Consider the following 23,529-nt stretch of genomic DNA (forward strand, 5'->3'; position numbering starts at 1 on the left):
AAACGTAATCACACCATTGTATCAGAATCTGTTGTTGCTCTGTTACCCAATTTTACAACATGTATATTTTGGCATTTTTAATAAACTTTGATGTTTAATTAGAATTGACAACAAAACTAAATGATTTAAATGGCCCGAGGCAAAGCTCATGATTTAAACGGCGTTTTTAGGTAAGTTAAATGGGCAATAAATATGATTTGGGTCAAGCCAGCTTAAAGGACTCTAGAAAAAGCCGTAAAATCGCATTGAACATTTCAATTCTATTATAATCCCCTAATTAAAGAAAAATTTCTGGAAAAATGGGGAAAACGAAGCGATACTGGTTACTCAAAACAGAGCCAAGTGAGTGGTCATGGTCAGACCAAGAAGCAAACGGTGGCATCAGCAAATGGGACGGTGTCAAGAACAAACAAGCTCAGAAGAATCTAAAGTCCATGACTTTAGGCGATCTCTGTTTCTTCTACCATTCGGGAACCAAATCGAGATGCGTCGTTGGTGTGGTGGAGGTATCGCGTGAATGGTACACCGATGATGATGATGAAGGAGCGGTAGATGTGAAAGGGGTTGGTGAGATGAGGAAATGCGTGGATTTGAAGGAGATGAAAGGAGACAAAGGGATTAAGGATTTTGTTTTGTTCAGACAGCCGAGGTTGTCTGTTGTTCCGGTTGAGGAAGATGTTTGGAAAAAGATTTGTGAATTGGGAAATGGGTTTTGTGGAGATGGTAAGGAAGATTGTGAAAGCAGTGATGAGTCTTGAATTGGATCTGTTTTTTTTTTTGTATATGCGATTGAATGATTGATTCATCGTGTTGTTTTACCATTAGATGTCAGTATCTCTTTGTTTTTCTCTTAACTTGGCTGACGCATTTGGTCGAACATGTGGTGTGCAAGCCAAACTACTAGGTTAATTTGTTTTTGCCAAGTTAATCAAAAAACTTTAAAAATATTTTAGAAGATTAAATCGTTTAAGAAAATTAAGAATATTTTAGAAGATTAATTTAATAAAATTGTAAAGATTTTAGAAGATTTATAAATAACACAAAATTGTTTTGCCTTCAGTTTATTTTTAATTTAACTCCAAATTTTTTTATTAAAACACAGTCTGGGATTGCGACATTCACCCAAATACGTATTAGTTCCACCTTGGATTAGTTTGGGATTTACCGTGGATTAGTTTCACTTTTACGGTTTTACCCAAATAAATACAGTAGTAAAAATATGTATGTTTTTTTTCTACCTTGTATTTCTTGTCCGTTGTGCGGTTTTTAGTATCCCTTTTATATTTTACCATGCCAAAAGTTAAAAAAAAAAAAATTGAACACAATAATTTATTTTCCTGGTTGGTAATTGGTAAATTAAGCATAAGAAAAAGACAGAATATCCCAGCGAACATAATCTGACGAAAGGAGACAATTTTTTTGGGGTCAAATCCGAAGAAGACGAAAAAGGTACGAACACTTTCTCTCTCGCTGATCGTGTTTGTCTCTCAATTTCAATCTTCTCGGCTCATTTCTGATTTGTCTCTTCCCTAAATCCCTTGTTAAGTTAGTAATCTTTTGAGTAACAAATTAGGGCTTTAACGAGGAAGAACATCGCCTTAAGGTTGTTTCAAGGTGAATGCTTTTTTGATTTTATGAGTTCTGGGTTTTGTTAAGAGTCTGCTTTTATATCTTCTTAGCTTTCCATCTGCTCAAAAGTCTTGAAATTTCCAAGCAAGTTATTTACTTTGTCAAAGTGTTGATCTTCTGCAGATCAAAAGTATGGATCTTAATTTAGATGAGAATGAGATTCTAAAGGCTCGGATCAAACAACTTGAACTTGGTACGTTTTCTCAATTTCTCAACTGCAATTTCTTTTGTGTGCTTCTCTTGGTGGTAGTAGTTATTTAGGCCTTGGACATGTTTCTAGGCTTGTAGAAATGGGTTTTTTAGTCTTACGTTTTTGCTTCTCTGCAGCCTTCTTCAAGTTTCTTCTGCTGCATTTGCCTTCTCAGATGCAAAAGATGATTCTTTTTAGTTTTTTTACTTATGTTTTCTTCTTATAATCTTGATATTGAGTTAGTTCATTGCAAATGGTATAAGAAACATATGAAGACATCATCACTTGTTACACTCTCAGAAATTCTTCCCTTTCTCTTTTGGGTTATGTACTTAATTTGTCCTTGGCTACTGTGTGCGTTATGCTTTTTTGAAGTATTATCTATCATGGTTTTCTGAGACTCCATTTCACTTCTGCATCTTGATTACCTGATATATGTTGAGTTTTACCACTTGTATTTCTTATTACTAGAGCGTAATGAACTACAGAAAGATATTGAACAGTTGTGCATGCAACAAGGTGGACCTAGCATTCTTGGTGTGGCTACTCGGATGCATTTCCAGAGGTGTCTTATTTTCTATCCCACTTCCTTATTAGATTTAAGTTCCTTATTCAGCAATTGAATGCTACCTTATTTTTCCCTTCACCTCATAGATATTGTTGGGTATTGCTCTAATAGGACAGCTAGCTTGGAGCAGGAGTTAGAGAGCTTAAAACTGAAGTTGGCTGCTTGCACAAGAGAGAAAAACAATCTTCTAGAGGAGCTTGCAGAAGCTTATCGTGTAAAAGTGAGTATCTTTGACGTTTTTTTTTTGAAACAAATGCTTTTGATTTTAAGAATATTCAGAAGCAAATTCTTACAAGCTGTCTCTTCAGGCTCAGTTAGCAGATTTACATGCTGGAGAAGTAGCAAAGGTCTCTCTCATTTCATACTAATTTCTAGTCAGCTTTCTTTTGTAGAACTTATCCTCTTAACACTAGATATTCTGATGCATTCTTTCACTTCCAGAACTTGGACGCAGAAAAGCAAGTTAGGTATTTCCAGGGTTCTGTGGCTGCTGCTTTTTCTGAAAGAGATAAATCAGTAATGGAGGTATAAGAGTATTCCATCTTAGTCTATGGGAAGAAGAAAATGTAATTTTAAGAATGTGTTCTTACTTACATTTTAATGTTTTCCCAACTTCGGACAGGCCGAGAAAGCTACAGAGAACGCTGAAATTATGTCACAGAGACTTGGTGAAACTGAGAAGCGGTAATTGTGACCCTGTTCACCCTTTTACTAGTTTTCCTTTCTATAATAAAAATGATGCTTGCATCTACTGATCTGAATCTCTCTTGGAAGCCATGTTCTCCAACTGTTCTATGTTTCTGCCCCGAAGAAGTTAACAAAATAGAATTGTTAATATCTAAGTCTGCATTTAATACTGGACAGACATACAATTTGCATTATGCGTACTCATAGCCTTATGTTACTTATATCTTCCACCGTTCCTTGTTTGGTCCCTGGTGATGGTAAGACAGGTTGGAAGAACTCAGCTCAGATTGTCTTGCACAGAAGAGACTAAATGACACATTGCAAGCTGACTTGGCAAAACTTGAAGAACAGACTAGAACATATGCAGAAGTAAATATTTCTCTCTTGTCTTAACAGGACCATCCCTAATAGTCTATTCCTTTTTATTCCCCTTGTTTTTGTTTTCTCTTAAAAGTCCCCAACTTCCAATCTGTATATTTGACTTGCCTCAGTCTATCACAGTTTTTTAATCTTCATGATTGTCGGTGACTAAATTGTTGCATGTGTTGACCTCTATTCTCTCTCTCTCTCTCTCTCTCCCTGTTCAGGTGATTGAGAAGTTCTTTGATATTCGTAAAGCTTCGCTCTGTGAGTCCCTTGAAATGAGTTTGCCTGATAAATGTGCAAGTTTATTGGATGATCCTATAGAATCATGGACTTTCAATGATCCTTCAACATCAGAATATGTAGTAAGTTTCTGAAAACATCTTCAATCCTTTTTTTCCGTGGACACTATCTCAGAGTAAAGCTACTTATTTCGGCATTTGAGTGTTGACTGTTCACCATTGGCTGGTAAAGTTGGTTCAAATAGAAGTTTTTTTGTCTGATTTCGATAACTATGCAAATAGTAGTAAAGTCAAAACTATGCAACATATTGAGATTTTGTACTTAGCAACGATGTAAAAGTTAGCGTTTACAAAATTTACTATAGTTTGGTTTGTCTAAGAAGAAGAGTTGGTGTTTTTATATAATTTTTATGGAGTTAAATCAATATCGGTTCTTGTGAATTTTAAATCATGATTTTATTCGAAGCATAGACAATCCAATTGGCCAATTTTAATAATGATCAAATATCTTGGACTTTATTTGCATTCATGTTTATATTCTCTACTGTGCTTATTCTAAATCTCCTATTCGTTTCCATCAACCCCCAAGAAAAAAAACATAGTAAGATTAAAAAATAACAAGGAAATAGATAATTTCTAGGAAGTATAAGTGTATCATTACGATGATTTGTTGTTTCTATCTGCTATTTGAACAACTCTTTTCAGACAGGCTGCAGTGGAAGGAGAGTTGAGATCGGTTAAAAACACTGTGGATAATCTTCAGAGTAAATTACGAGTGGTATGTTATCCTTTCTTTCCTCATCTTTTCATCTTCAAGTATTAAGAACCTAGATGCAGCATTCACTAACCGCTGATATTTGTTACTCTAGGGCTTAGAGATTGAGAATCATTTGAAGAAGAGGGTTCGTGCGTTGAAAAAGAAGAATGTGGGTAGTCAATGCATAATAATTTCTGAAGTCGAGGATTATTAATCTTACCCTTTGAGGTGTCACTAATTAACTTGCATACAGATTGTTGCAGACGGGATGATCGTTAATGGCATTACAGACATGCGACATCATCATTCTCAACTGAGGGCCTACATCATTGATTTACTTAATGAGGAAGGACTATACATTAAATCGCTTGCCAAAAATCTAGAAGAAAAACTTAAGCTTTACTCATCGGAGATACAGGATGTAGTGCCACTACAACATGATATGAAGCCTGATGAATCTGAATGCCGGGATGTGCATATAACCACAGTTGTTGAATCTTCCCAAGTAACTAAGGTGTGATTGCTGGCAGATTTTGCTAAAAATAATCCTCTTTTTGGTCTGCATTTTACGTCAGTATATCTTGTGTTCTTTTTAGGAAGGCATAATTTTGGATTTCCTTATCATTTGTTTGGTTAGCTCAAACTGACATCGATGCCTGCACCTACTAATTTAATATTTCTAGATCCTAATTCCTCAATGTAAATGGCGTTAACTTTTGCCTTTCTTTTTTTGCGGACAAGCAGCATCTTACTTGATCTCTTATACAATGTGAAAGTTGTTGGAGCTATTATCTGAGATTTGGATAATTACTGTCTCATACAATTTGTCATAATTTTTTGTTTGTTGTAAGAGCGTTTCTCTTTTGAATGCAGCTTGCGGAATCTAGTATTGCCAAAATCATGGGTGAAAGTGGAGGGGATGCATCTGAAGCCTTTGCACAAGCATTACAAGAGAAGGTTATTCTCATTTCTTAGTGATAAAAGCAAGAAATTATATTTTCCGGATTCAGGTTACCCTAGCGGAGATTGGATTCATAACAAAATATTATCGCATGTACGATTGTACCGTGACTGTTAATTAGTCTTCAGTTTTTATGGAAGAAACAATTCTCGGGTGTCTTTTTTTCCTTTTTAGTCATTTGGAGTACCATATATCATTTCTTTTTGCTGGCATAATGTGTATTTTTCCATCCTTTCCGATGTATTGTTAGGTTGGCGCTCTGTTACTTCTATCACAGCAGGAAGAGAGACATTTACATGAAGAAAATGTCAATGCAGCTCTCCAGCAGAAAGTAGATGAGCTTCAAAGAAATGTCTTGCAGGTTTCTTTTTCCTACACTAAATTGTTTCAAGCTGTCAAGTTAGAAAAAGTATAACCTGTTTGACTCCTACAACCAGTTCTGAGTCACTTTAAATATTCTTTTAGGTTACCAACGAAAAGGTGAGAACCCTTATGGAGTTAGCACAACTACGTCAGGAATATCAGTCGCTAAGAGAGTACGAATACTTTCCTTTGCTTATAACCTTTCTATCAGATTTGTCCTAGTTTGTTTTGTTGCCTGAAGCTCCTTTTCTGGTGCTTACATGTTACACACATAGTATATTCTGATATGTGTGCTACTACTCTCTTTATCATTCTGTCAGGTCTTAGGCTGTTTCCGGTACCTGGAATATATAGTAATATTGGCAATTTAATACATACTGTAATTGAAGGTTAGATATTGCATGTTCTGTAAATGGTCTAGGCAGTCTTTTTGAAACCATTTTGCCTCTATCATCTGATTCAAACTCGGGGATTTTCTTTTGTAATACTGTTTTCTTGTACCTGCCATGCTAGTGATATTTCTTTGGGATATACTGTTATTATAAATGTCACATTTGGGCTCTTGAGTTTATGTAGAGGATAAATGTTAAATTCCTCTAAAAATACTATATTCTTACCAGCAAAATGAGTGGTACAAGAGAGGAAGAAACGACAGGAAACAGTGGCAAGATATCTATCACCAATGAGAAAGAGGGAAGACTAAAGAATATGTGGAAGAAGTCTTACTTAAATCGTTGGATCGACCCAAGTGCAAGAGGCGGAGGTCACTTGAACACTGAAGCAGATTATGCCAGTAACATTGATTATGCAAGGTTTGTCATCCCTCACTGGCAAATATTTTCTTTTGTGGTTTCCTTTGTTTGTTTAATCATACTTGGAAAAATCTGCGATCAATTTGTTATTGTATTGGCAGAATGAAAGTCGAATACGCAGCTATAAAAGAGAGCCTGGAAAGCCTGGGACACTTGACGACGTCAATCCGCAGGCTTCGACTTGCGCTCTTGCAGGTAATTTCAGCACACTAGAGACTAAGTTTTTGGTTCCTTCCTGTTAAGCCAAATTTTAGAATGTACTGTTTTACAGGTTAAGGAGTCGAATGATACTGAAACAACTGAGAGAAGATGTGAAGTAGCGATTGCCAACATCCTCGTGGAGGCAACCCATTTGAAGACTGCCCTTGGTATCTCCATACCCATAAGCTGGTCAGCTGAATCAGACGTTGAATCTGTTGCTGACGGTGAATCGAGCTGTGAGAGGACGGATTCTGTTTCTGCTTCAGGATATGAGATGGTGGAGCTTGTTATTCTAGCTGCCGAGATAATGAAAGAACAAAACCATTGAAATTCATTCTTCGGTTCGCTGCCAGTATCTTTTGTTGGTCTGTGCATATGATTTATTGAGAATCCTTCTCATGGACATTAATTCTTCATTAGTCGTTAGGTTGGTTCAGTATTGTGGTTTGTTAATTTATAACTGGGTTGCTTTTTAACTTAGCATGCCTCTATATCTTTAATATAATCCCATCAGGAAATGATTCACAATAAATAATACAGATATGGTTTAGTTCTCAAGCATTGATTACAAGTTGAATCTCTTGAAGATGACCCATCTCCTTTGTTACCTCCAAGCTGAAGCTGGTTGACGAGTTCTTCATTAATGGATTAGTTACGGTCACTGTGTAATGTCCATGCAGCAAGGAAATCTCTGGAGAAAACCAGATTATTCGACCTTCTTCTTCATCATTATGCTCATGGTTTTGGATAGGAATCTCTGCAGGTCCTTGTTTCCACTCTTTGAGCAACTTGTCGATGAGATCCCCTGTTCCTGTGTTCTTGAAATCTTTATCCGCAAGCGTTAACTTGTTGAAACCGGACACCTCAGGCCCACCGTATATAATTATGCCTTTAACGGCAGGATGCGAGTAAGCTTCCCTCAGAATATCCTCCATGTATTTAACCTATAAAGGACATTAAACCATGGCTTGCTTGTCATATTATGTTAGCTCAAAGTTTCAAACTACCCAAGTGTGCATCGCATATATACCTGATCCGGGCACTTGGGCATATCAACCTCGGTAAGCCAAACCGGATAACCCAGAGAGCCTAATGTATCTAATGCGGATCTCATGTAAGCCAAGTTGGGCTGTTGCGGAGGAAAGTGACCTTGTGCTCCAATCCCTCCTTTGATTTCCATGTTTCCTGAGTATGAAACAATCTCTTCCATCTTCTTCTTCACGTTAACCGGACTCCCAATTATTTCATTAGCATATTCTAAGGTGTTGAACTCGTTCACGAACAATGGTATATCAGGATCAAGCTTGGATGCCAAAGAGAAGAAAATAGCTGAAGCATTTTTCCCAAGCATGTCCTCAAAGTAGCTGAAATGCACATTCTCATTCACCACATCCCATCCAATTAATCTCCCTTTATATCTCTTCATAACCGAGTTGATCCGGTTGAGTGTCACATTCTTCAAATCTTTAGGATCTGTTATCGTCTTAACCCAACTTGGCTGCCAGGTCTTATCGTCCCACAGGACCGTATGTCCTTTGACTAGAATCTTGTTTTCCTCTGCAAGTGTCATCATTCGATCAGCCAGTGAGTAGTTCTCTTGGCCTCTCACTGACTCAGTTGAATACCATTTCATTTCATTGGTAAACGAAGTTAGTCTAAACCGCGACACAAACCATTCTTTATATCTATCATTTTCCAAAATTAGGTAGTTCATAGCACAGCCAAGGAGAAATGATGGTTTGTTCTGTTCTATGGAAATCACTGATCCTTTTAATGAGCTTTCATTCGGAAAACTCACTTGAAATCTCACTTTGTTCTTCCGAATCTGCGTTATTTCTCAAAGTTTTAGATTGTTTCAAACGCTAATAAAACGTTTGGCATTAGGATGTACATATTAATTACCTTGTCAATGACTTGGTCTTGTTGTAGCCTCCACTGAGTTTTGTTAAACCGTTGCAGCCTCACATTTTGTACAGATATCTCCGCGGCCGCTAAGCCATCACTCTGCTCGACGTAAATCTCTGCATTAGTGCTTGAAATCTCTACAACTGAAACACAAAATTAAGTTTTGTTTACCTTGAAGAACATGTCGATAGGGCCTGAGAAATCAGCGTTAATACCGCCTTTAAGCATAGACCAGCATCCTTTCTTCGCCATAACTTCACCTCCATAAACCTTTCTACCATTATCTCTCCTCAGTATCATTCCTACTTTTCCTTGATTTTCATTTCTCAATTTTATCCAAGCTGAATCACCCAATTCAAGACTTAAATCTAACGTACTACACAAGAAACAACAAAACCCTTATAGCCAACATTTTAATTTCTTACCAGAAATGCTGTATATGTTGCCTTCCTCAAGTTCAGTTCTCTCTACTACATTTCTGATTCCACCATTGTCGTTGATCTTCAATTCTCTGAATCCTCCTCCTCCAGTAGTTACAGTCGCTTGTGGAGGCTCCATGAGGCACTTTCTCATGACGTTACATAAATTAAAAACATTGTGCTTTCTTAGAATTACAAAAAGAAATGAATCTATTGAGATGTTTTCTTGTTATACCTCGGACTCGGATTTGAGAGTCTGGTCGTAGGAGAAAGGATCCATGCAAAGCCCTGAACTTATAAGAGGAAGAAGAAGAGAGATGATATAAAACACCGAGTGGGAAAAGCCATTGTTGACTCTGTTCATGTTTTCTTGTGACGAACTCAAAAATACCCAACGATATGTATTTGGATTAAGTATGGAAGAAGTCTTGGGAAATTCCACTATTTAATAAAATATTAATAGCTCACAAAAGGTATAATTATTTTTAGTTTATATTAATTCCAGAGGAATAAGTACTTTGAAATAAATGTAAGATTTTAATTGGTGATATTAATATAATGATTCGGTGAATGAAATAGAAAATGCATACAACGTTGAAATAAATCTAAGATTTAACTGGTGATATTGAAATAATGATCTGGTGGATGTAATAGAAAATGCATACGTTACATAATACTTTGAAATAAATCTAAGATTTTAATTGGTGTTATTGAAATAATGATCATGTGGATGTAATAGAAAATGCATACGTTACATAATACTTTGAAATAAATGTAAGATTTTAACTGGTGATAATAATATAATGATTCGGTGGATGAAATAGAAAATGCATACATTACATAATACGTTGAAATAAATCAAAGATTTTAACTGGTGATATTGAAATAATGATCCGCTGGATGTAATAGAAAATGCATACGTTACATAATGAGAAAAATGTCGTTAAAATCACGAACTTTCAAATTGTGGCCATTTTAATCACGAACTTTGCCTAAGGCCATTAAAAACATGAACTTCCGTTGACTTACCATTTTAATCATCAAATGTTTGTTGACCAGGACAAAATTGACATGTCGTTAACTCCCTAAACGGAACAATAAGCCGGCGTTAACATGTCGTTAATACATTAACGGAGGTGAAAAACGACACCGTTTGAACCCGAGAGAAACAGATCAAAATCGACCAAAATCCCCAAATTGAAAATTCAATCCCTAATTCTCTCTCAATCCCTAATTGTTTTTTCCCCAATTGATTCTCAATCCAAAATGCCGAAAGTTAGAAACAAAGGAGTGATATCGTTTGTTGGAGCTCCACCAGAAGACGAATCCAACAGTTTAATTGAAGTTCCTCGAGTTGAAGATGGAGTAGCTCCTCGAGAAGAAGCTAATGTCGATGAAGCTATTGTTGATAAACCAGCTCCGGACCCAGCAGCTTCTAATGTCCGAGATGGAGTAGCACCACCGGCTGTATCTGAATCTGTTGTTGGAGATAAAGGAAAGAGAGGTAGAGGTGGAGCTTCACGTCGGCGTGGAAAACGTAAAAAAAAGAAGTAATGAAGATGACGAACCGGAGGCTCCAGTTGAGCACGATAGTGAAGATGACTGCGCGGTGTATGGAGATGAGGATTGCAATGACGTTGATGATGCAATTGGTGGTGGAAATGACGAAGCTAATGTCGATGAAGCTAATGTCGATGAACCGGCTCTCGAAGAAGTTGCCAACTTAAATATCGAAGATGATTTCCCAGAGTTGGTTAGAAGAGAGGAAGGTGGGTATGATTCCGACAGTGGGGATGATATATGGGACGATGACAAAATACCGGATCCTTTGTCGTCGGACGATGAAGACGAGATCGAAGAAGAAGACAAAGATGAGGCAGCTCCTAAAGATTGGTCTGATCCAGAGTCTTTGCTAGGGCTGGAGAAAACATACAACTCTCCCGATGACTTCAAGCTTGCCGTGTTGATGTACTCGTTGAAGACAAGGTATGATATCAAACTCTATCGGTCCAATTCATTTTTGGTTGGTGCAAAGTGTTGCTACGTTGATGATGATGGTGTTCCGTGTCCTTGGAGAGTCTATTGCTCATATGAGAAGAGGAAGCAGAAGATGCAAATTAGAGTTTATGTGAATGAGCATGTATGTGTTAGGTCAGGGTATTCAAAGATGTTGAAGAGGTCTTCTATAGCTTTCTTGTTTGACGAAAGGCTTAGATTAAATCCGAAGCTCACAAAATACAAGATGGCTGCTGAGATTAAGAGAGAGTATAACTTAGAAGTAACTCCAGATCAGTGTGCAAAGGCAAAAACCAAGGTGATGAGTGCAAGAAAGGCTAGTCATGAATCACACTTTGCAAGAATATGGGATTATCAAGCGGAGGTATTGAATCAGAATCCTGGCTCAGATTTTGAGATTGAGACAATTCCAGGGCCAGTGGTTGGAAGCAAACAGAGGTTTTTTCGGTTGTATATCTGTTTTAAAGCTCAAAAGGATACTTGGACTAAAACTTGTAGGCCTATCATAGGAATAGATGGAGCTTTTATAAAATGGGATATAAAAGGGCATGTTCTAGCTGCGGTTGGAAGGGATGGGGACAATAGAATTGTTCCTTTGGCTTGGGCAGTTGTAGAAATAGAAAATGATGATAACTGGGACTGGTTTTTGAGACATCTCTCTGCAAGTTTGGGTCTGGTTACAATGACACCTCTAGCTCTCATTTCGGATAAACAGTCGGTAAGTATGAGACATCTCTCGGGTTTTAATTTGTTTAGTTGTCTCATATTTCATTTTAGAACTTATTGACTGATTACACTTCATAATTATTTTTTGCAGGGTTTAGTTAAAGCAATAAGTAACATCCTTCCACAGGCTGAGCATCGACAATGTGCAAGACACATAATGGATAATTGGAAGCGAGACAGCCACGACCAAGAACTACAACGCATTTTTTGGAGGATAGCACGTAGCTACACCACAGGGGAGTTTAGTGACAATATGGCAGAACTCAAGCAGTACAATCCTCAAGCTTACACCACTCTACAAGCTACAAATCCAATAACATGGTCAAGAGCTTTTTTCAAGATAGGTACTTGCTGCAATGATAATCTTAACAATCTTAGTGAGTCATTCAATAGGACTATTAGACAAGCCAGGAGAAAACCTTTGCTCGATTTGCTTGAGGACATAAGACGACAGTGCATGATCAGAAATGCAAAGAGGTTCATCATAGCTGATAGGTTGAAGACACGGTTCACAAAAAGAGCTCATGCTGAGATTGAAAAAGCAATTGCTGGAGCCCAATATTGTCAGAGACATATGGCCAGAAACAACATACATGAGGTATGGAACAATGGTGTAGGTTATAGTGTGGATATGGAGAAAAGAACATGTGGATGCAGGAAGTGGCAAATGGTTGGAATCTCATGTTCTCATGCGGCATGTGTGATAATAGGGAAAAAAGAGAAGGTTGAGGATTATGTCAACGACTACTACACAAAGAAACGGTGGCGAGAGACATACCTTGATGGTATTAGGCCTGTGCAGGGGATGCCATTGTGGCCTAGATTGAACCGGTTGTCTGTATTGCCACCACCATGGAGAAGAGGAAATCCGGGAAGGCCTCCTAACCATGTAAAAATCCCACTGTCGTTAGTGTGCCAAAGAGACCAAGAGGAAGACCACGAAAATATCAGGTTTGTTCTGTTTATTTTCCAGTTTTTAGCTTACAAATATATGTGTTCATTTCAGTTAAAAAACATACACTTGAATTAGGAACCACAACCACAAGGGTCACAAGCTCAAGGAATACCACAAGTATCTCAACCTCAACAAGAGTCTCAAACTCATCAAGTGCCACAAGGATCAATAGCACAAGGATCAAACTCATCAAGAGCACACGTCTTAAGAGCACACGCATCAAGAGCCCATGTGGAGGGACCACAACCGCAAGGACCACTAGGAGAAGGATCACAACCGCAAGGACCACCAGGGCAAGGACTTGCTAGATTTGCATCATGGTTTGAGTGTTCCAGCTAGTTTTTGGTTTTGTTGTCTCGGCTTTGTTTTGTTCACTCGGATTTGTTTTCTTGCATCTAGTTTCTTTGTTCTCGGATTTGTTTTCTTGCATCAACCAGTTTCTTTGTTCTGTTCTCGGATTTGTTTTGTTTTGTTGAATCAGGTTTGTTATGTTTTGTTGTATCAAGTTCTCGGATTTGTTATGTTTTGTTGTATCAAAAACAAGTTCATTGCCAACAAAGTCTTCCATTGCCAAGCTTTTAGTACAAAGTCACATTACGACAAACACAAAACACATTACTTCTAGTAACCAAGAACTAATTTCTGGTTTTTGTTTTTAAGAAAAAAGATCAGAATGGCAATAACACTAAAACAGAGACACACCAAGCAGAACAAACAAATCAACTTCCATCTCTTATTGTCTCTTTTGATCAATATTCCATCTTCCTTCAGTTCTTCAATCCGAGCCTTCAAGTCTACAACCTCTTCGTAAACACCTTCCTCAACCCATTTGAATAAATGGTCCTGAAAAACAAAAACTTGAATCAAAATTCGAAAACACACTAATTCAAAACTATTCTAATACATACATCTCCTCTGTTTGGACAGCGAAAGAAAGGTCTTCCTGGATTTGCTTGCGTGTTCGATGTGTAGAGAACAACCTCTAAACCACAATGACACTTCGACGGAACCCCATGGCATCCACGGATTTTGTTTTCAACACCCGATTGCCCAGAATTGCAACTCATATCTGTTGGATAAGAAGGAGATAAGAGTTTTTGATTTGAGATAAGAAGTGAGAAATCGAGATATGAAATGTGAGATTAGGGATTGGGAATTCGATTTGGAGAAAATGAAAAATTAGGGATTCTATTTTTGATTTGGGGATTTTTATCGGGTTCTGTCTGGATTAAAACGGTGTCGTTTTGCGCCTCCGTTAAGCGGAATAACGATCTGTTAACGCCGGCTAATTGCTCCGTTTAGAGACTTAACGACATGATTTTTACGTCCTGGTCAACTAAAATATGGTGATTAAAATGGTAAGTCAACGGAAGTTCATGTTTTTAATGGCCTTAGGCAAAGTTCGTGATTAAAATGGCCACAATTTGAAAGTTCGTGATTTTAACGACATTTTTCTCGTTACATAATACTTTGAAATAAATGTAAGATTTTAACTGGTCATATTGAAATAGTACATAATAACCAACATACTTATGAAAATATTTAATTTGGTAATTCAAAAAAAAAAAAAAAAAAAAAAAATCTGGATTTAGAAACCCTGATTTACAATGGTGATCTAAACGATACTTTTGTATCACGGTATTATATTACTTTAGCTAAATATAACTTTTTAGCGGAAGTTACATGCATGATGGAAACTTGAAATAAATGTGACTATAAACTTATAAGCATGACCGGCCATTTCCTAACCATAACAAGCATGTTGGAACTGTATCTTGCTTAAGCTTTCTTACAAAGTGTTTGAATTTTGTAAAAGCATGATTTGATTTTGGACGATAATGTTAACTTATCAAATGCCTTTGTATTTGAAAAATGCATAAACAATAGATCCAGTAAAACCCAGAGCTTGGCCCATTACGTTTACCTGCATACATCCAACATTGTGAATTTGTGCACATCATTTCCAAGTTTTGTCGTGCCACGTAAAAAAATTGTCTCATGAGAAATGAGATGATGCAATTGAAAGTCATTTATCAAAAAAATTAAGTCAAGACGCAAAGAAAAGAAGGAAAACATAGTCGAGAATAGTTTAATATAAACTCACCCAATCAAAGGGAAGTCCAGCGAATATAAGCCAACCTAGTGCAATGGTGAATAGATCCTGCCATACATATCATTTACGGTTATCAAATAAATGACATTGCTATTTGAGTATTGTGCAACAACCCTATATTCAAATAGAGAGAAGTGTAGTTTATATGTAATTGTACCTAGTATCCAAGTGTTTGAAAATTCAAATAGAGAGAAGTGTACCTTCAGATTACCACATATTGAATGTGTTAGGGCTGAATTAAGGGTTGTGTTGAGGAACACAGAGTAATTTATCAAGAAAGCCAACATACATGAAAGACATATCACCACCTGCAAAAATATTTAAAATCAATCATTGATCCATAAAACAATTTGTTTATCTTTTTAAGTTGCGCACATTGCAAGAAATTATATTTAGTTTATATATAAATACTTTAAGCTTCCATGAAAATTTTGTCAAGAACTCAAGATATATATACAGAACATCCACTTTTAAAGATCTATATGTTAGGCGTTCTTATAACTCTAACAACTATTCTACCTATTTTTATACCTTGTACATATAAAATCATTGATTTGCAAGTACAATTGCAAGAATGTGATATTGTGATGGCACCGGCCTATATCAATTTCTATCTGGATAGTTTTGCATGCCTTGTTGTGTAATTGCCTCAATAGAGCAAAATATTCTCGGAGAGAATTACGAAAATCCTTTGTTTCGTTTCTTCAAGACCACTTACATTTTCGTATATTGTTCTGTTAGAGTTTAAAGATTCCCTAAATGTAGCGCACGTTTCAAGAAAACCCGAAAGTTTAAGAAAACATATACCTTTACATCCATACAACAATCCTAGCTAGGATGAAATTTGTATAAATTAAAGCGTTGAAGATATTTGATGAGAATTATATAACATATCCAAATTAAAAGACTATAACCCAAAAAAAAACAAGAAAAAACAGAAGGCAATAGGAAAAAGTACCTGAAAGCCAAGAGAGTAGAGATGAGGAAACGATAACATGGCTTCAAGTTCACCTTTTACAGATGTCCATAACAACAAAAATGGGATGCAAATGATTCCTGTTTATGTTAAAGAAGATGATATCAGTTTAAACCGACTACAACATTTTTCTCTAATAATTCTCCAAATGATTTTTCTTACCATTACACCACATTAGTCCAAAGATGTTGAGGCCACTTGATTTTCCTAAGAATATGAAAAAATAAATAAATAAATAAAAATCAGAATGCAATTAAAGTACAACTTGATATATGACTATACAGAGTAAGATGTGTGAGAAATATTATTAATTACCGATACGTGCAATCAAGGCAAGGTAAGTTGCGGTACATATATTTGCTGTGAATACCAGTCCATACCCATAACCATCAAACGATAAGTCTCTTATTCCAGCGATTATAGCACCTAATATTATTATTCCAACGCTGAAAAAAAAAAACTACTTGTATGAATAATATACTAGAATCTAGAGTTAGTTAAGTTGATTTACCAACATAAATCTGACATAATAGAAACTATAATCTTATTACTGGAAAACTAATTAAGTCTGTAATACCTGAAGATGATTGAAGCAGAATGCTTTTGACCAGTAAGGAAATATTCCATAATCATCGTGAAAAGTATAGTCGTTCGTCGGAGTGTTGTGTACATTGGAACGTTGATATTACGTACGGACTCCATTGTTACTAGCTGTAGTGAATATAAAAAGAAAAAGAAAAAAAGGAAATAAAATGTATCCTTTATGAGATTAAATGAAGAACAAAGAAGGTACATTAATTAATCAAGAAAGAAAAAAATGCATACCATATAAAATAGATATGTGAATGCAAGAGGGATCGTCTGAAACAACCGTCTTGTTGTTACAAGAGTGAACAAACTCTTGTTGTTGTGCTCGCTCTTTAATCCATCATTATTGAATGATATGAACTTAAAATATCTCATCACATACAAAAATAAACAAGACGAAAGCATCTGCGGAACAAAGATAAACTATGAAAAGCGGTACAAGATTTTTCTCGATGAAAATGGTACAAAAATGATTTTAATAACGTTTTTGATATCAATTTTATTATTGGCAATGATTTAAACGGTATACACCGTATTGCACTGTGACAAAATCAAAATCATCGATAATTGTTAAGAGTTGTACAAAATTGAGCAACAAGAGTAAGTCATCTACCTGAAATAGAGTTATAACATTTGCACTTTGAAATCTGTATGAAGAAAGTGCCGCTTTATTGAATATTACTAATAGAACTGCAAATAGTTGGATTATATATTAACTTATTATATATACACTTGAAACAAATCATAAGAGATTTAAAGAATCATTAGAACATATAAAATGAGATTTAGATATATATATACCAGCAGATGCCATGTAAGAGATGGCGGCGAAGACTCCTCTAGAGGATATGCCTGACGAAGAAGAAGGTCTCACTTTTTTTGTGTCTTCTTCTCCAATTGATACGTCTTTCATCGATGGATCAACGACAATCGCTACCATCTTTTTTTCTGGTGACATATCTTATTTGTTGTTCCTTTCACTCACCTTACATTTTTTTTCTTTCTTATCACTTTTATTTATCATAGGAGCTGTAATTAAGATATACATGCACATTATAAAAAGCTGTATCTATGTGTATTAAAATCGGATACATGCATGGAATGGACACATCAAATAGCTCTCTCTGTCTAGAAAGTTTTGATTTGCCAATCCATATATATCCCAATATGGAAATATATATATACATATATATATATATTATTTTATTTTTATTTTCTTATAAAAGGAATTCTACACTTTGATTCTAATATTTAATATAATAGCTAAAATTATATATGTATTATATATATATATATGGTAGCTTGAAATTCTTGTTGTAAATAAATAAATTGTATCTTAAACAAAATCTGAATATATAATTAAAAAAGAAGTAAATACATGGTTTTACTTTCTATTATTTAAAATATTTATAAAGTAAAATGGTAAATTAAGAACTTAAAAATAAAGGGCACTAAGGAATATACAATAGAACCTCTATAAATTAATACTCTTTAAATTAATACTCGCTATAAATTAATAAATTCTTCCGGTTCCAAGTTGGGCCGGTATAAAAAATGACACATTTCGATAAAATAATAAGGTAATAACTTTTTTAGAAATCCTATGTAAAAATATGGTCCCATCAATATTATAAATTAATAATCAACTAAACTAAAATATATATATATATATATATATATACATATAAATTTAAGAAAATCTAGTGAAATATGACTATGGTTGTTTGTCTATTTTTGAATTTGCATTCTTGTTGGAGCTTATCACTAATATTTTTCATTGTTGTCTTCTCAAATCGCATCCAAAAATTATAGAGAGACATAACTGCGATAATTGCTTCTTTAGTAAGTAACTGGTTCTAAAAGTATCGTAATGTTTTCTTCGAGTTCATCATTACCATGAAGGGTAGTAATAGCAAATTTCTAAACTCTAAACTTCTAACATTTATCATTTTTACCTAGATAATCTAGTAGACAAATGAATTTATCCTATTACGATAAGCAAGATTATAAATTAAGAATTTTTTTTTTTTAAATGTGAATGATAACAAAAGTATTTTATTCTGTAGTCAAAATTTCTCAAATTCATGAAAATGAGAAAATATCTTTATAAATTAATATTTTATTAATTTATCGATAAATTAATATTTTATTAAGGGAAATTACCTAGAATATTGCATAAAAGTAGGTTTATTACTAGACTAACACATTGAGATTTCTGTGTTACTAGAATAACACATAAAAGTTTGAAAATTACTTCTATATCTGAGTTGTGTGTTTTATTACGATTTATGCCATTCTCTTTTAAAACGAAGATCGTAAAAGGGGAAAATAAAAAGATCATAAACCTAAGTCGATCTCTTGAATCTTTGTGTTGTTTGTCTTACGATTGTTGGGTTGAGATCAGCTATTTTTAGATAGCTTGCGACGTGAAAAGAATCTGTGTGGAGGACGTTTGGCTGGAGGACCACTGACGGCGAGTTGACGGCGAGGTGGTTTGAAGTAGAGGAGGAGGGAAATAAAGCGATTTGCTCAGAAGTAAATTTTTATATCGTGGTTTAGTCTCTATTGCTTACTGTTTTCTTATACCCGAGTATTACATAGTAGGCCTTGTATATTGTATGTTAGTTTTCTGTATGTTGTTGAGCTCTGTTTTTCGGAAGATATTTGTGTGACTTCATGTTGCTTCGTTGCTAATCTAAGCAACAAATGTTTTGTGATATTAAATTAATAACTAAACTAAAGCTTATGTCGTAGATATGGGGTCAAGCAAGAGGTATCCAAGTAGGTTGTATGGGGTTGGTAATTTTCCACTGCCGATGAGAAGCATGCACCACGATTGTAGTTTGTCCAATCTTGGTGGTTTGAAAGGCTTCGTTGGTGATGAGGTGTATGACAAAATAAGAAAGAATTCGCAGCTGGGAGTTCTATTGGATCTAGCCGAATCTGACTACCTGTTTTGTGGGAAGACCATCCATTATCTATTGTCCAATCAATTGGCAATAAACATTCCTTCGGAGGTATGGTTTTTGGTTGGAGGAAAGCCGTTGAGGTTCTCTCTATATGAATATGAAGAAATTAGTGGTTTGAATTGTGAGAAGATTGATGAAACAGAGTTTGAAGTCGATCATACACCTTTATGGGCGGCTTTAAAGGTGAAAGCTTTTAATGGACCCAACTGGGAGGAGCTAGTTGAGGGTTTGAGAAGCTGCCGTGGGTGGTCTGATGAAATGAAGACGCAGATAGCTCGGTTGTATCTTGTTCATGTTGGAGTGCTTGGTTTATCAAGGAACAGTCGGATTCCTCTGGAATACGCTAAACGGGCGTTGAATGAAGAAGCATTTGAGAGTTTTCAATGGGGTAGGGTTGGATTCAAGAGTTTAGTTGATTCCATCAAAGTCCTTGGGTTACCTAACAATGCTTATACCCTCCATGGATGTGTCCATGTATTGCTGATATGGGCATTTGAGAGCGTGAAGGTGCTGGGGGCTAGCTACGGGAATGTAAGAGAAGGTGTAGATTTGCCTCTGTTAAGGTGGAGAGGAGGGAGGCCAAGGAAGGATATCGAAGCCTTCATATCCGGGAGCAAACTCCTTAATAATGGGGAGGTATGCCTTCAATTTACGTATACATTATTTGTCTGCATTTTTTCTTTGTGATAGATTATTAAAAGTTATGGTATCTGAAATGCAGCTTCAGGTGAAACATTTAGTACCTAAACCTTTGGAGTTTATATATCCAGATTGGCCAGGACAGTATTGTGTGTATGGTGTAGGAGAAGGTTTGAAGAAAAAACTGGATAATCTGCTGTTAGACGTGATCAATGGCGAAGTGGATGAAAGAGAATGGGATTGTGTAAAAAAAAGTAAGGGGGAACATACGAAGAAGAGGGAGAGGAGGCAACATGTTGCAGGGGTAAGTGACGATGATTTCCTTGAAACAGCCCCAACCAGCATCCATAATGTCCCCAATAATGCGAAGGAGCAGAAAGAAAGTGTTGGGGACAAATGTTCAGCAGAGAAGGCGTCTGGAGATAAGCATTCAGGTGTGCAGGGTGAAGATGGTAGTGGAAGGTTATTCACTATGGTTGAAACACTAGGGGCGAAAATGGATAATATTCAGATATCGTTTTCTAGAGCAATAGCGGAAGTTGTGTTCAAACTTCAAGGTATGGAGAGTAGGATGGGTAACTTTGAGAGTGACGTTCAACTATTGAAGAAAGTTGTTATCAACACAACGGATGGAGGAGCACATACGCAAGGACCTCTTACATTAAGAAATGACGAACAAAAAATAGAGGAGGTATGATCTGCGTACCGTATTGATAAAATTGTTATTATATATCTATTGTTCAGTATGAAGTCATTGTATTTATATATTCGAGGAAACAATATCAATTTCAGTTTTGTGAAATTGTATAATTAATTTTGTAATTATTTTGATATATGATTTTTTTCGTACACACAATTTAGCAATTTGTATGCTTTGTCTCTAGTTTAACAGCGTCATATTATATTTCAAATGTCTTGTAAATAACGTCAAATACATGTCTTTTGTTTCAAGTCATGGCTATATCAGATAAAGCATTCGGACAAGGATGGTTATAAAGTTGCTAGTTGTGTTAGGAATCCGTTAGCCATTAAGGATAAGGTAATGTGGTCTGGGAGTATTAAAATCGAACCAGAGGACAGTGTAGAGCGAATTCCAAAGCAGATGGTAGACAGTGTACAGCGTGTCAAAAGAGTACAGAGTTGGGAGACAGAGGAAGGCGATAAAAGAGCAAAGTATAATGACAAAGTTGATGGAGCAGGTGCTCAACCCGTTCCTATTAATGTTATTCATCCGGTAAGTGGTGGTAACCCTCGCTCGTCGGATCGAAAGTGCGAATCTGTTGTGGATTTAACCAATGAGACCAGGAGTCGTGCATCGTCTCATACAGTGAAAGATAAGGAGAAAGCCATGTATTTTGCATATTTGTTACAAAAGGTGTTTCCTCCATCAAGAGAGCTTGATCTTCTATTAGTAGATCCAGTGGGCACCAACCCTAATGACGAATCAATGCGAGCTGCATTAATGACCCGACGTGAAAGCAACATTGTAGTCCTATCTCCCGCAGTGTACGATCCTTTTAGTGAGGCAAGTCCTGAGAAAATTGCAAAGCTGATGTCCTTCCTAACTGATGATTTGTAAGTCTTCATTTAGAGTTGTATATAATTAGTGTCTATATTCGGATTTGAGGACTACGATCTATAACTGATTTGTTAATTTTGGTATTCAGGGCTAAAGTACCTTCCACTGGAAATGCCGAATTTTATTTTCGCCTCCTGACCCCTAAACAATTGTGGCCAACTACAACATTCGGCTGGTTATGGGATGCGGTAAGCTTCGTAGCATAACATTTGACGCAGTTAACTATGGTATACTAATGCCTGATAGATGTCACTCGTGTTGCAGCACATGGTTACATGTATGCATATGTTCCGTATTAGGGGGACGCAAACGCCATCCCCATATAAAACAGATCGTATTGCTTTTCTCGATCCTTTGTTTGTTAGTATGTGGGCACTCGAATTCCCTAAAATGGAAGCCTCTAATCAATGGGAAGGCTGCCAAAATACGGAATGACAAACAAAGTGTGGGTTGACGATGTAGACACCCTGCTCTTCCCATACAACCTCGATAACAACCATTGGGTAGCCATCGAAGCTGACTTAGTCCAGCGGAGGCTAAGAGTTTACGATAGCATAAACAGCGGTAGAACCGACGAGAGTCTACAAAAGAAGTGCAAACCGTTCGCAAAAATGATTCCACGCTTGATACAAGCATATAACCGGAGGTACAAAGATGAGCATATCGGGGCGGCGGCATTTAGTTACTACCGGGTGAAAACACTCCACACAGAACAATCAACAAGGTCACTGTGGTGTGTACACGTTGAAGTGCTTAGAGTGTATAGCTCTTGGAGTAAATTACACAGGCCTATGTGATGCGGCCATGCCTTCTATTAGGATGAAACTTGCTGCAGACGTGTTTGATGAGGTCCCAGACCGAGACTGCTTTCTCCAACTAGATGCTACGTCGGAGACAGTAGATTATCCAGAAGCTGAGTTCAACTCGGGATCAAAAAGTTGAAGAGGTTCCATGTACATTACCGGAGCAGTATGATTTTGCAAAATTGAAGATTGATTTTACGCGTGTTGCTAATAGAAGATGCGTGTTTGGTCATTATTTTGGTAACATGTGGGATTTGAGGATGTCGTTCTTAGATTTTCCGAGGTCTGGTCACTCAAATAGCTCCTAACCCTCTTCAGGTGTAGTGTTTTTTGTATATTGGAGGGTGTAGATATGTATCATTATGACGTCTTTCTAACCAGTATTAGTATATGTTAGGCCTTTATCAGATGTGTACGTACCATCAACTAAGTAACGGCCTTATTATGGTCTGTGTACAGACGTACGTATATTCATATATGTACGTACCATCAACTAAGGAACGGCCTTATTATGGTCTGTGTACAGACGTACGTATATTTATGATCTGTGTACACACGTACGTGTATTCATCAGTGTACGTACAATCGTTTTTCTACCGTTATAGACTTTATTTTTAGGTGGATGGTTGGTGCTTAGTTTCTATCCATTATGAGCACACTAACTTGTCCCTACTGGCAATCCTATGATATGATGAGCGAGGCAATTAAATTGTATTCAAAGTCAGCGAACCATAATCATCCTAAGAGACTGTTACGGATCATATGGACCACCTGCGTGAAAGTAATAAGTACAACCAGGAAGAATGTTTATTCGCTACTTAATTTATCGGACCAATACCAGCTTCGTAGACGTCCATCGCGAACTTCTTTCGGAAATTGTCAATATTGTTGTCGCAGATCTTCAAGCAATCAGTGATCGGTTTACCCATGCTCAACAGTTCTAAAAACTTCATAGTAAAAGGTCCACAATCTCCCGTCCTCAAGTTTTGTCCTACTAGGCTAACCCTTTCAGCGGTAAATGGATCGAGAGGGTAGTTGACATCGATAACCCTCTGAAGTAGGTACGGT

At 36.5% G+C, this 23,529-nt stretch overlaps 7 protein-coding genes across 27 annotated transcripts; 5 read left to right on the forward strand and 2 right to left on the reverse strand.

Moving 5' to 3' along the window:
- Nucleotides 1-26: 26 nt before the first annotated feature.
- Nucleotides 27-955, forward strand: LOC104773808 (uncharacterized). The gene has a single exon (XM_010498473.3). The coding sequence runs from the start codon at nt 300-302 to the stop codon at nt 756-758; it is 459 nt and encodes a 152-aa protein (XP_010496775.1). The 5' UTR covers nt 27-299; the 3' UTR covers nt 759-955.
- Nucleotides 956-1,317: 362 nt separating this feature from the next.
- LOC104773805 (uncharacterized) lies at nt 1,318-7,305 on the forward strand. 21 transcript variants are annotated; one of them, XM_087488500.1, is made up of 19 exons: nt 1,332-1,449; nt 1,574-1,614; nt 1,753-1,822; nt 2,308-2,384; nt 2,499-2,607; nt 2,696-2,734; nt 2,829-2,912; nt 3,010-3,071; nt 3,341-3,443; nt 3,662-3,802; nt 4,389-4,457; nt 4,549-4,605; nt 4,690-4,950; nt 5,310-5,393; nt 5,648-5,758; nt 5,863-5,933; nt 6,381-6,572; nt 6,674-6,767; nt 6,827-7,305. In XM_087488500.1, the coding sequence occupies exons 4-19, from the start codon at nt 2,329-2,331 to the stop codon at nt 6,890-6,892; spliced, it is 1,599 nt and encodes a 532-aa protein (XP_087344626.1). In that variant the 5' UTR covers nt 1,332-1,449; nt 1,574-1,614; nt 1,753-1,822; nt 2,308-2,328; the 3' UTR covers nt 6,893-7,305. The 21 variants fall into 21 exon arrangements, with proteins under 21 accessions (XP_087344613.1, XP_087344626.1, XP_087344617.1 ...); XM_087488491.1 differs by having other exon boundaries at nt 6,844-7,305; XM_087488496.1 differs by having other exon boundaries at nt 1,351-1,449; nt 2,291-2,384.
- LOC104773807 (endo-1,4-beta-xylanase 4-like) lies at nt 7,243-9,511 on the reverse strand. The gene is made up of 6 exons (XM_010498471.3): nt 9,333-9,511; nt 9,104-9,242; nt 8,850-9,019; nt 8,676-8,777; nt 7,804-8,598; nt 7,243-7,717 (listed from the first exon to the last, which is right to left on the reverse strand). The coding sequence occupies exons 1-6, from the start codon at nt 9,459-9,461 to the stop codon at nt 7,328-7,330; spliced, it is 1,725 nt and encodes a 574-aa protein (XP_010496773.2). The 5' UTR covers nt 9,462-9,511; the 3' UTR covers nt 7,243-7,327.
- Nucleotides 9,512-10,363: 852 nt separating this feature from the next.
- On the forward strand, nt 10,364-12,849 carry LOC147927082 (uncharacterized). Its single transcript, XM_087487290.1, has 4 exons — nt 10,364-10,634; nt 10,678-11,831; nt 11,931-12,790; nt 12,846-12,849. The coding sequence occupies exons 1-4, from the start codon at nt 10,364-10,366 to the stop codon at nt 12,847-12,849; spliced, it is 2,289 nt and encodes a 762-aa protein (XP_087343416.1).
- A 1,556-nt stretch (nt 12,850-14,405) lies between these two features.
- Nucleotides 14,406-17,501, reverse strand: LOC104773811 (UDP-N-acetylglucosamine transporter UGNT1-like). Its single transcript, XM_010498475.3, has 10 exons — nt 17,273-17,501; nt 17,085-17,161; nt 16,709-16,876; nt 16,461-16,594; nt 16,199-16,329; nt 16,046-16,090; nt 15,866-15,963; nt 15,108-15,215; nt 14,899-14,955; nt 14,406-14,718 (listed from the first exon to the last, which is right to left on the reverse strand). The coding sequence occupies exons 1-10, from the start codon at nt 17,427-17,429 to the stop codon at nt 14,644-14,646; spliced, it is 1,050 nt and encodes a 349-aa protein (XP_010496777.2). The 5' UTR covers nt 17,430-17,501; the 3' UTR covers nt 14,406-14,643.
- Nucleotides 17,502-19,227: 1,726 nt separating this feature from the next.
- On the forward strand, nt 19,228-21,984 carry LOC104773810 (uncharacterized). Its single transcript, XM_087487291.1, has 6 exons — nt 19,228-19,488; nt 19,570-20,076; nt 20,162-20,770; nt 21,047-21,654; nt 21,747-21,846; nt 21,958-21,984. Exons 1-6 carry the CDS (start codon nt 19,228-19,230, stop codon nt 21,982-21,984), a joined length of 2,112 nt encoding a protein of 703 aa, XP_087343417.1.
- Nucleotides 21,985-22,065: 81 nt separating this feature from the next.
- On the forward strand, nt 22,066-22,600 carry LOC147927083 (uncharacterized). The gene is made up of 2 exons (XM_087487292.1): nt 22,066-22,350; nt 22,409-22,600. The coding sequence occupies exons 1-2, from the start codon at nt 22,066-22,068 to the stop codon at nt 22,598-22,600; spliced, it is 477 nt and encodes a 158-aa protein (XP_087343418.1).
- Nucleotides 22,601-23,529: the final 929 nt, after the last annotated feature.

This window comes from Camelina sativa, chromosome 15, assembly GCF_030686135.1.
Source record: "Camelina sativa cultivar CO46 ecotype springtype chromosome 15, ASM3068613v1".
In the NCBI taxonomy this organism is placed as follows: domain Eukaryota; kingdom Viridiplantae; phylum Streptophyta; class Magnoliopsida; order Brassicales; family Brassicaceae; genus Camelina; species Camelina sativa.